Source organism: Carassius auratus, chromosome 50 (genome assembly GCF_003368295.1).
Source record: "Carassius auratus strain Wakin chromosome 50, ASM336829v1, whole genome shotgun sequence".
In the NCBI taxonomy this organism is placed as follows: Eukaryota; Metazoa; Chordata; class Actinopteri; order Cypriniformes; family Cyprinidae; genus Carassius; species Carassius auratus.
This window is the reverse complement of record NC_039292.1, coordinates 19,752,649-19,764,140: the sequence shown is the minus strand read 5'-3', so window position 1 is coordinate 19,764,140 and position 11,492 is coordinate 19,752,649. Positions and strand designations below refer to the sequence as shown.

The 11,492-nt window shown below is 37.7% G+C and overlaps 1 protein-coding gene across 3 annotated transcripts in view; it reads left to right on the top strand.

Moving 5' to 3' along the window:
* Positions 1-1,856: 1,856 nt before the first annotated feature.
* The window catches only part of LOC113067292 (protein diaphanous homolog 1-like), an 88,359-nt gene continuing 78,723 nt past the window's right edge, over positions 1,857-11,492 (top strand). For all 3 annotated transcript variants that reach the window (XM_026239684.1, XM_026239683.1, XM_026239682.1), the window contains exon 1: positions 1,857-2,404. In XM_026239684.1, coding sequence (XP_026095469.1) covers positions 2,303-2,404 — 102 coding nt within the window. In that variant the 5' untranslated portion in view covers positions 1,857-2,302. The remainder of the gene's footprint in view (positions 2,405-11,492) is intronic.

The window sequence follows — 11,492 nt, the reverse complement described above, 5'->3', positions numbered from 1 at the left end:
TGTCATAAACACGCTTTGTTCCCCTGTTCTCAGCAGAGAAACTGCTTTCTAACCAGACTAACTAATATTTCTAAAGATGGTATATTTACAGTGTTAGTGATCTGTGTTAATCCACAGTCATTAAGACAATTGAAGTGTCTTCGTGTGAAAAGCTCTTTCCTCATTACCTCAAAACAAACCTTCATTACCATACATTATGTCATTCCAGGGCCCTTCAGTGGCACAGGCCCCTGTTATTTCTCTCCTTGGTGTGTGTGTGTGTGTGAGTGTGTCGGTGGTGGGATTTAGATGAGAGTTTGGGTAAATTGGAGTGTGTGCAGTAGATTATAATTACTCAGTGTGAATCTGGGTTGGCTTGAGTCAGCACATTCACAAAGAAACCTGCAGTGACTGACTGACTGTGGACAATATCAGACTGATCTCTGCAGAGCTGCAGGACACATTGTGCATTCACTTAAAGAGATAAACGGGTGCATATACTTTCTGCACAGAGCTCTTCTTTTCATTTTTGTCTCTGTATGACACACACTCAACTGTCTGAAGCCTGTTAATTACACACACCACTGAAGAACACTAATTAAGTCAACTGTCAGCAGCTTTTCTCCAGCATTCCTGAAGTTTGGCATTAAAGTTAATGACACTGGAAAGATGAGCGAGGTGAAACGGCTCTTAATGTGCCTTAACCAGCATGAATTCATCAGGATCCGTTCTGCTTTACCTGTTAATGGGACAAATAAGAAACAAGAAGGCCAGTCTAAAATTAAACTTTCGCTGTTTTTTAAACCACATGAATGTGCTGTGAAGCACGCTAACACGCAGCGGCTGTTCAACTCGTCACCAGCAGGTGGTGCGCTTCGCTTAGAAATAAATTAGTGAGGAAGAAATAGTTTCTTTTTTATTATTAATTATTTTTTTATTTATTTATTTTAGATAAGAACATGTAGTAGTAAATGACATTGCTGCATATGCAGGCAGTAAGACAAATAAACAGAAATAAAACAATGTTATTTTTAATGTAAAAAAAAATCATTGCATTTCTATGTTTAGTTTTAAATTTACAATAAAAATACATGGCTTCATATTAAATGTAATCTTCTGTACATAATATTCGACCCCATCTATTTTTCCTTTCTTATAATGTATAAAAACAGGAATTCTAGTTTTATATATGCCATAAAAATCAATAAACTTAACACTCAGAAGATTGTTCTTGCAATAACAAAACAATCTAAATGCATCTTTAAAAGTCAAAGTCAAACTAGGTTTTATTGTCATGAAGAGAAAGTGAAACAGTGGCTCACAGTGTTAAACTATCCTTTACTCACCAAAGATATTTGTAAAAAAAAAAAAAAAAACACACACACACACACTTACAAAATAATATTGTGAAATATCATAACAATTTAAAATACCTTTCTAATTATCAATGTTAAAACATTCTTTTATTTTTTAGGAAACTGTGATACGTTTATATTTTAGGATTCTTTGATGAACAGAAAGTTTACAAGAATAGCACTTAATGTATTTTTTTTTTTTTTTAGCATAAATGTCTTTACTGTCACTTTGTATTAATTTATTATCAAAATCTTGATAATCTTAAAATTTTAAATAAACCTTTTGCTATTTATAAAGATGAACCTTATGAAAACCTTAGCCAAGTCAGTTTTAATATCTGAACATTCCATTATGAGGATGGTTGTGTGGATCACAATGTATGACAATATAGCCGATCCATATTTTAGATGAGTGACACGTGAGAGGTCAGCAGGGGTCAGTATTGGTCTACCTGTGTTTGATACGCTCAGGTGTGTGCGCGTGTGTGTGTGTCTGTGCGCATCTTGGCTCCGCCCAACTGACCTGCCCAACACACACAGGAAGAGAGAAAGCGGAAAACTTCAGCTGAACTACTCATGGCTGTTTGCACGATCTGAGGACTTTACCATGAAGAGTCAGGACTTTAAATCAGTGATAATAGGAATTCATGACAGCTGTACAGACTGACAGCGTAGATCAACAGGTTTAGAGATTTAACGCGAAGTTTACATCGAGACAATCTTGCGCGAAAACAAGGAAACGTGTGCGTGGAGATCAGCGCGGGCGCGAATCGAGTCGCGAAAGGTCCAAAACCAGCACGCGTCCGCGAAACCGGACCCCAGGGTTCAAACTTCCCTCCTTTTCCTTTGTGCCGGAGGACGAGCACAGGCCGGCGGCGCGCAGCAGCTCCAGGCCGCGGGTAAAGACGCCCTGAGCGGGCGCGTGAGCATCCACATCGAAAGAGTTCAAGTGATTTTACTGCACAAACATGGATCCAAACTCAGCATCTGGTGGTGCTTCAAAAAGTAAGAAAGACAAGGAGAAGAAAAGCAAGAAGTACGATGAGGACGGAGACGGAAAGAAGAAGTTTGTAAGTGTATGATGTCCTTATATGTGCTGTCAGTACTTGAGTGAAGCGCCAGGGTGTTTATAAATGTGTTTATGCTCGAACCTGGTTGTTTATTAAAGTCAAAGACGTTTAAATTCACATTTCCTACATGCAGTCACGAAGCTCTGATCGGTTTGAGAAGTTTTGCAGCGCGCTCGCGTTCGTCTTCTCTGATGAGGAAGTGTTTTCAAGCATCACTCTTCCTTCAAAGGGTTTCAAATATCCGGAAGGGACCTTAACCACCCCCATTTCTAGTTAGATGGCTGTCACCTCTGACAGTAACGCAACAATATGTTTTTGGACAGGGGCAATACCATAGTATTCATTCATTTCCATGTAGAAAAAAAATGCATAGGCAACTTGGAAATATACTGTTTCACCACGACATGCAACATTGTTTGTCTGCGAAATGACATGTTGTTTCAGTGCGAGGCGTCGCGTCGCGTCGCGTTCTGACTGTAACAACATTCCGAGGTGAAAAGCGTTCATGTTTGTTTCAGAGCGGTTCCTGCGGTTTGCATCCTGTCACGCGCAGAGCGGTATCGATTACGGAGCACATTCAGTTACAGGAGTTTTATTGCCGTTGGGTAAATACCTCTTGGAAGTTGTGAAATTGAAAAAGCGCGAATGTGAGGGAATTCTGTGACGTCATAAAGGAGTCCTGGAGCTCATGTGGATGTGGTGTCGAGCGCGCGCCCTCTCTTCAACACTCAGGCCCCGCCCACCGAGGTCTCTTCAGCTGGGCTGTGTGTGTGCATACTCCAAATTGTATACTGTATACTGTATGTAAAATGCACCCTTCCCCCCTTTTTTCCTTACTTATAGTGAGCAAATAGTATGAGAGAGCAATCATAAGTTCCTTGTAGTAAGATTGTTCTTTTTAATAAACTTTTAAATCAAACACATAGTTCACCCAAACAAATGAATATAAATAAAATAAAATGTGCTCACCCTCAGGCCATCCAAGATGTAGATGAGTTAGTTTCTTCATGGGAACAGATTTGGAGAAATGTAGCATTACATCACTTGCTCATCAATGGATCCTCTGCAGTGAATGGGTGCCGTCAGAATCAGAGTCCAAACAGCTGATAAGAAAATCCCAATAATCCACAAGTAATTAATATGACTCCAGCCCATCAATTTACATCTTATGAAACCGAAAGCTGCGTATTTGTATGAAACAAATCAATCATTAAGGCATTTTCATTTTAAAGTGTTGCTTCCAAGCAGCAACCTCCCGCTCTCTGGTGAAGCCTACATGGAAGTGACTTCAACTGTAATTCATCGACTGGCCTCTTGAGGCTGGCTGCAAAAGGGAGTCAGTCCCATAGACTCCCCATGTTAGAATGGCCAACTTTACAGCAGAAAAAAACATGTTTACAGCCTGGTGTAAAAAATTATTTCAGTCTCTATAGCTAATTTTACCCTTCGTGACAACTGAGGGGGGTGAATTTCTTTATAACTCAACCGTTTAAATTATATTAAGCCTTAAAGTTCTGCATGATTAAGGGCGTGGCCACTTGAGTGACAGGTGAATTGCCGCTGCTGAGACTTCACTAGTTGGGCGTGGTTTCAGCAACCAGCTCCCGCCTTGCCCATTTTCGATTACCCCGGAGCTGCCAAGATGGCAATGGCCTGCTCTGGCCACTTTTGGCTTCAGAAACGCTCTTCGGAAACCTATGGGTGACGTCACCGACACTGCGTCCATGTTTTCATATGGTCTATGGTTGCTTCTGATCAAAATGTGAGTCCATAATAACACTTCCTCCAATGCAAAAGTCTCATTTTCTGAATTAGTAGAGAAATATGCACAGATCAAGCACAATGCTTGCAAAACAAACAAACAAAAAAAAAACATTTTATTTCTTACAAACACATAGCTTTTCAAAATATGTTGATTAATTGAACTGGAGTGTTGTGGAGTTTTTATCAGCTGTTTCGTCAAATGGAAATGTATGGTCCCAAACACACCTAGTGTTTTATAGTGAAACTCTAGACACTGATGTGAGGAAACCGTAAACCATCACTGTATGTGTGAACGTGGGGTTTCTGTCTGGTAGAAGCAGAGCTCTTCTTTCTACCATAATTACCACCAGAACACCATACCATTTTACATTAGAACTGTAAAGTCCACTGTATTGTGTTTTATACTCAAGTTTCGAAGGACTCTAAATCATCCAAACGCTCAAACTTGTTGTTAAACCTGTTGCACACAATCTGCTACATGCCTTGTCGTCTGATTCATAGTTAAAAAAAATTTCAGCAAGTAAAAGTCTTTTAGATTAATTGTAGAGATGTCCACCTACTGACTCTTATCACGTAAACATAAGAATAACTTTTATGTAGTTGGTAATATTTCAAGATCAACAGTTACTGGACTGAAGCACTATAGCTTTACTTGATTATCCAAACATTATTTATTTTGAAAAATCAGCTAGTATCAAATATGATCATTATGTGTTCATCTCTCAATCATTATTGTGCATTATTTAAATTAAATTTATGCATTAAGCAGACGCTTTTATCTAAATCGACTTACATAGTGCATTCAGGCTATCAATTTTTGCATATCATTATTTTACATTATATGTTTTGCTCCTCAAACTAAGCATTTCAGTTTCATCTTTCTAAGACATTATTGGAGATATAGATGAACGGATGATATTTATATTATGTAAGTATTTGCTAAACTGTTATAAACATCTCCTTGATTTAAATGACAGTCAGAATTTCATCTTCCTTTTTGACCATATACATAGCAGCATCTGCACCAAATTGCATATTTTAGCATAAATGAGCTGTTTTTTCCTTCGTATTTTCACCGTTTCAATCTATATGAGCCATAAAAACCTGATGTATCAAATATGATACTGAACAAAACGTAAATATAAATACATATTCTTCAGTAAACGTTTTCATTTCAGAAAACGTAAAAAAAAAGTTTTATAATGGAGTTTTATAGGGCCCTTAATATATGTTTTTTCTCAAAGCTGAGTTTGTATTATCAGAGGCCTTGAGTTGCATCTGGAGTTTAGCTGATTTAAAGTTTGCTCTGATAGTTTAGTGTTTAGCTCCCTCGTGTTTATTTTTTACATTGATTGTAGTCCCGAAAGATCTTAAAGTCCAGAATGTCCATTTCCACCACAGTGAACTCCCGCTCAGCCCTTCAGATGCTTCATTTGAAAGTGTGTGCAGTAGTGCGAAACGGTTTTGTTCTTCGGGTCTGGAGCTGAGCGTCCTTGTCTGTCATCTGCCCTCTCAATGGTTTCACACTCTCCCTTCAGCAAGGATGTCAAACACACACACACACACACATACACATGCTGCTGGTGTTTTTCTATAACGAGCAGAAGGTCATGTTTTAGGAGGGACGTCATTTTTGTGAGGGAGATTGGATCAGTGGACAAATGTCCACAGGTCGCTGCTTACATTTGTTCCCCGCCAACATTGTCCAGTGTGTGTGTATATATATATGTATATATATATGTATGTAAATGATGTCACGCACTAATACTTCCAGTTTTTTGTTTTTTTTTTACGGATGGATGTTTCCTGACAACTGTAATGCTGCTTATCTTGACGGTGCACATGGTTTGTTCCAGAGCATTCCACTGAGGAATATTGACTCACTGAGCAGCAGGTTTGCGTATAAACACCTCGCTAATGGAACATGAGTCTCTTGCGGGGTTTGTGTCCCTTAGGTCAGTGTCCCGGGCAGGTGTAGCTGAGTTTGGCCTCTCAGGACTTTCACTTCTGCTCCTTACAGAGGTGCTTACACTGATGTCTGAGATAGGTCTCATGTGCATCTGAAAGATCAGACGGAAAACTGCATCACACTGCATGCGCCGCTGCACACAGCTATCAGACATGACAGAACCCAAACCCTGAGTCATAACATGCGCTAAACTAATGCTAAAATACACAATTATATTAACTTTAATTAAACTATACTGTTAATTTAACAGTTCAGAAATGTAGGGTCAGTGAGATTCTTAAATACTTTAAAAGAAGTTTCTTCTGTTCAGCAAGGCTTCATTTATTTAATAAAAAATATAATAATTATTTTCAATTTAAAATAACCATTTTCTTTCTGAATATATTGTAAAATGTAATTTATTATTGTGATGATAAAGCTGAATTTTCATCATCATTTCTTCAGTCTTCAGTGTCCCATGATCCTTCAGAGATCATCCTAATATACTGATTTGCATCTCAAGAAACATTTCTGATTATCAATGTTCAAACAGTAATGCATTTTATGTTTCAGGATTTTTTGAACGCATAGGAAGTTCAAAAGAGCAACATTTATTTGAAATGGAAATCTTTTGCTGCATTACAAATGTCTTACTGTGACTTCTGATCAATTTAATTCTTTCAAAATAAAAGTTAATAAAAAAAATCTCACTGACCCCAAACTTTTGAACAATTGTGTATATTTGTATGTATTTTGATAAAAATAAACAAGTAATATTAGCATATTTATATAGTATTCACAGTTTCTAAAATGTTACTCTTTACTCTTGTTTTTCACTTGGAGAGTGTTAATTTTAGACTCTCAATTTGTGTCTGGCATGCGAATGGTTAACTCTTGAGTATTTACTCTTTACTTTAATGCAGACAGACAGAATTGTCACTCCACCTGATGCTGAAGATAAGAAACTCTCAAATAGATTCAACTGCTTCCAATTTCTGATCACAATCACAAACCAGTCCGATAAACTCATCTTTCAGACAGACAGACAGAAGCTACCACAGCCTGTCTGTTCAGTGATGGAGGAGAGACGTTTTGAGGGTGTTTTCTGAAGAGATCCGAGTGTTGAACCACATCCCGTATCGCTCTATCTGACAGCGACGCTCTAATGTCCAGGATAACATGACTGCTGATTCAGAACTACCGCCCGTATTTACCTCACATGTCAGAGCACAAGAAGAGAAAGAACACGTATTCTTAGAAGAATAAGCATTTGTAGCTCTTCAAAATCAGATCACATTCTTTTAGACCTAACGTGATGCTATTGAGATGCAGTCTGGGAAACGCCTCTGCTCATAAAACAGCAATGCATTTCACAGAAGCTTGTGCTTTGGGAGTGCAGGGCCTCTGCATTTAAGAAACTTCTTTGTCATTATTAGTGGCTCATATTTAGTTAGCTGACAGGAAGTTCAGCTGAGGGGACTGAGCCACACGATGCCGAGAGAGAGAGAAAGATTCATGGGAAACGGAAATACAGAAATGAACTGAAAGTAAATGCTGAAGAAAATATGAAATTTGTAGAATTTTAAGGAAGCAAGAATTTCATCTGGAGTGTTGAGATAGATTGCTGAATTGAAGGATGGGTGATAGAAAGACAGACCAGGGCTGGATGCTGTGTCTCTGTTTATGACAGCTCGTCTGCTGACTCACATTCGCGTGAGTTTGGTGTGTGAGCTAGAAATGTGTCGTCTTATAGTTTCAGGAAGTAACAGTTGTAACGACAGGAAGTCAGGGTTTACTCCATCACTCTTACTCCTGTGTCTTACCGTCACGTTATCTCATTAAGGAGATCAGGGAGTGTAGATTTAAACCAATATAGATCTATAAAACTGTGCAGCTGGAGCATTTGTTGGGTTTCAGACATTGTGATTGGACGATGAGAGACCAACAGAGACCGATTCAGCCAATCACAGGCTGTTCTGCCTCGCCCACAGACAGTTCTGCATTTAAACTGAAATGATGTAATGCACAATTTTCAGGGCCGAATATCCTTACTAATATAGTGAAATGTTATGACCAGTTCATAAATGGTCCAGATCAGTGGTTCTCAAGCTTTTTTACTCCAATATGTCCACAACAATATTTAATTTAATGGTGGGTTTACAGACCAGGTTAGGAGACGTGTAATATAAGCCTTTAACCTCTAACCTCTAAATGATATGTTATTTCTCCTTACCACATCTGTACACCTACCATCAAATCAGATGTTGTTGTGGACAAATTGGAGTAAAAAAGATTGGAGTAGAAAACAAGTGAAAGTGTATGAGGTGAGCTCACTAATGTAGTGTCTAGGTGTATATGTGTGTGTGTGTGCGCACCTGGTCAGTGGACTGTCCTCTGTTCAGGCTGAATGGATTAAATCAGGCTGCCAAAGTTGCCGTGTGTGTGTGAATGGTATTTAAATAGGTTGTGAGTCACTGGATTAGATTCTGTGGTTCAGATGGTGTACGTGTGTGTGTGTGTGTGTGTGTGTGTGTGTATGTGTGTGCGTGTACTGGTATATATGGTTTAGGAGGACCCAAATGTGTGTAATGACATGGGTACTACAACAAACATGATTTATAAGGACACTTCCTGTGACCCCATAAAACAAAAGGCTAAAAAAAAGTCAATAATAACTGGCAGTAGTTTTCTGTAAGGGCTAGGTTTAGATGTAGGGTTTAGGTGTACAGTTTGTACAGTATAAAATCCATTACACCTGTGGAGAGTCCCCATAAACCACAAATACAAGTGTGTGTGTGATAGATTATTTTGTGGGTGTGCTGAGGTGTGTGTGTGTGTGTGGTTCAGTAATTAGTCAATCATGCATTTTGACAATGAAATACCGGTTCCATTCATGATGACACACATGAATATCTGAAGAGAAGCAGCAACACGCGAGCTGTTTGTGTGTTTGTGACAGTTTGGTATGTGTGAATGTGCTTTCTTGGTTATTGCTTATTATCTCCATTGACATCTCTTTAATGATGGTTTACTGGCTATTAATTTGGCCACATAATTAGCTAATTAAGACACAGCCTCCTTTTAAATAAAGTTAACCATTTGTTTAATTAATCTTGAATTAATATGTAGTTATTATCATAAATATACAGTATTTATATAGCTTCTAAAATATTTGCAGTGCACGTCTGTGGCAGCAGTGAAATTCCCTTTGACCTGCAATCTCTCATTAACAGACAGATTAATCCGTCTAATCTCTCTCTCTCTCCCACACACACACACAAACACACTGACAGGTGTATTAGGTGGAGTGTGTGAATGTCTGTGATTCAGTCCGTTGTCTATTTGGCTGTTTGGTGTGTCTGAAATGTTGAATTTGTGTTTGAATCCCTGAATGTGAACACACACACACACACTGTTTGAATGGCATCCTGTTTGAGTTTTATCCCAGCAGATTCTCTGTATTGATGAGACACACACGGTGTTTGTGTGTCAGTGCTGATGAAGCTACTTTGAAACTGCAGCTTCTCATAAATTGACGTAGTTATTCGAAGCTATTATGGCTGCATGATCAATCAGAAAAATTCATGAAATGATTGGAAATTTGGATCACTTTAGCGTAACATGCGCCAAATCTTCCCAAACTTCACACACTGCTTATCAACAAAATATAAACTTAAAGGGCTCCCTGCTATTTTCATCCAAATAAAAGTAATTTAAGAAATTAAGGCATGGATTTTAGTATTGTAATTTTACAGTTGTACTGTGTAATATAATTATACTATTTTTCTTAAATTGTTTTTCTTTTGCAGTGAAACATTATGATAGTTATTAATTCAATTGTTTATATGTAGTAGTAGTAGTAGTAGTAGTAGTAGTAATAGTAATAGTCCGTGAGCCCTCTTGATGACGAAAATAAAGTAATGCCGACAGTGCGCGGATGGCCGAAATATACTTTGGCCATTACGCGATCAGCAACAGGCCGTTTTTTTGCCTTATTTGTTCTGGACTTACACAAACTGCATTGCAATGAAATCATTTTCCAAAATGTAATTTATATGAAAATATGAAGTCCGTTAATGTCTGTTAACACAGGCCAGGGATGCTGGAGATGGACGCGCAGAGAAAAGTACTGTAGCAGGCAGATCACTCACTGTTCATGATGCACAAACTATTGGAAGAAAATCCTCAATATTGATTTGGGGGTTTATATGAATGTGTTTCTGAGGGGAGCTGACTGTCTTCTGAAAAGTTTATTCGTATAATTTCACAAAGCTTGTCAGAACATTCTGTTTTTGCTTTAGATTGGGTTATTATTAAATCAAATTATGTGTATGATTATTATTATATAACTAAATGAGATAAATGAAATGTATATGAATTATATAACAAATTGAATAACTGTAATTACAGATTTAGGTTAAACAAAAATGTCAGTCTTTTTATTTCTTTTTAGGAAACAAATCAAAGAAGAAAAAAAACAAATTCTACTGTTTCTAATAATCTGTATGTTGCTCAAAAACTAATTTTGAATGTTTGAATATTACCTTAAATCATTTATATGCTCTACTGTTTGAAATAGAAAGTGATGTATTGTTTTGTTTTATCATAAAAATAATATAGTTTCCAGAAGAAAATTGTTATTATATAGACCAGCTGAAATATTGTCATGCTAATCATAAGCCAGTCAGTTTAACTCGAGTGAGGTGTGAACAGCAACACTTCTCAGCTGTGAATGTGAACAAACACTGGGTTTGTGTGTGCTTCTGGGACATTGTGCAACGTCTGATGCACAGAAAGCAGAATATGTCTGTCCCCAACTGTCATTCAAATGAGTGTACACACACACACACACAAACACACACACACACACTCTCTTGATCGTGTGTCAGTTTGCTTTTGCAGAAGCTCAAGAAACATCCTGAGTCAATATTGTGAGAGAAACCGTTAAAAGTTAGATTTTTGCATTAGGGCCTTGTAATGTGGATTGGGATTGTTTGAGGGATGCCTTTGTTTTCATCACCGGTCTCTAACATGAGCTCTTTGTCTCTGTTGGGTAGTGGCTGGTCATTATATGGTCATTATTGAATTATATGCCTCTGACATCACTTCCTTTTCCTGTCCCTGTCAACAGAGGGAATTCGGTGTCATTTTCACCCTTATCAAACTGATCAAACCCATGTTCTGCTTTTATTTTTAGTCTAGCTAATTTTCATGACCCCTTTGAAACCGCATTGTTGTAGTTAACGAAAAAAACTAAAAATCCTATGCTTGGAAAAAAACATTATGAAAAACCTTGATATACTACAACATTATATCAACATTAATATATATTAATATATATCAACATTAGTTGTTGCAGTATATCAATGTTTCTAT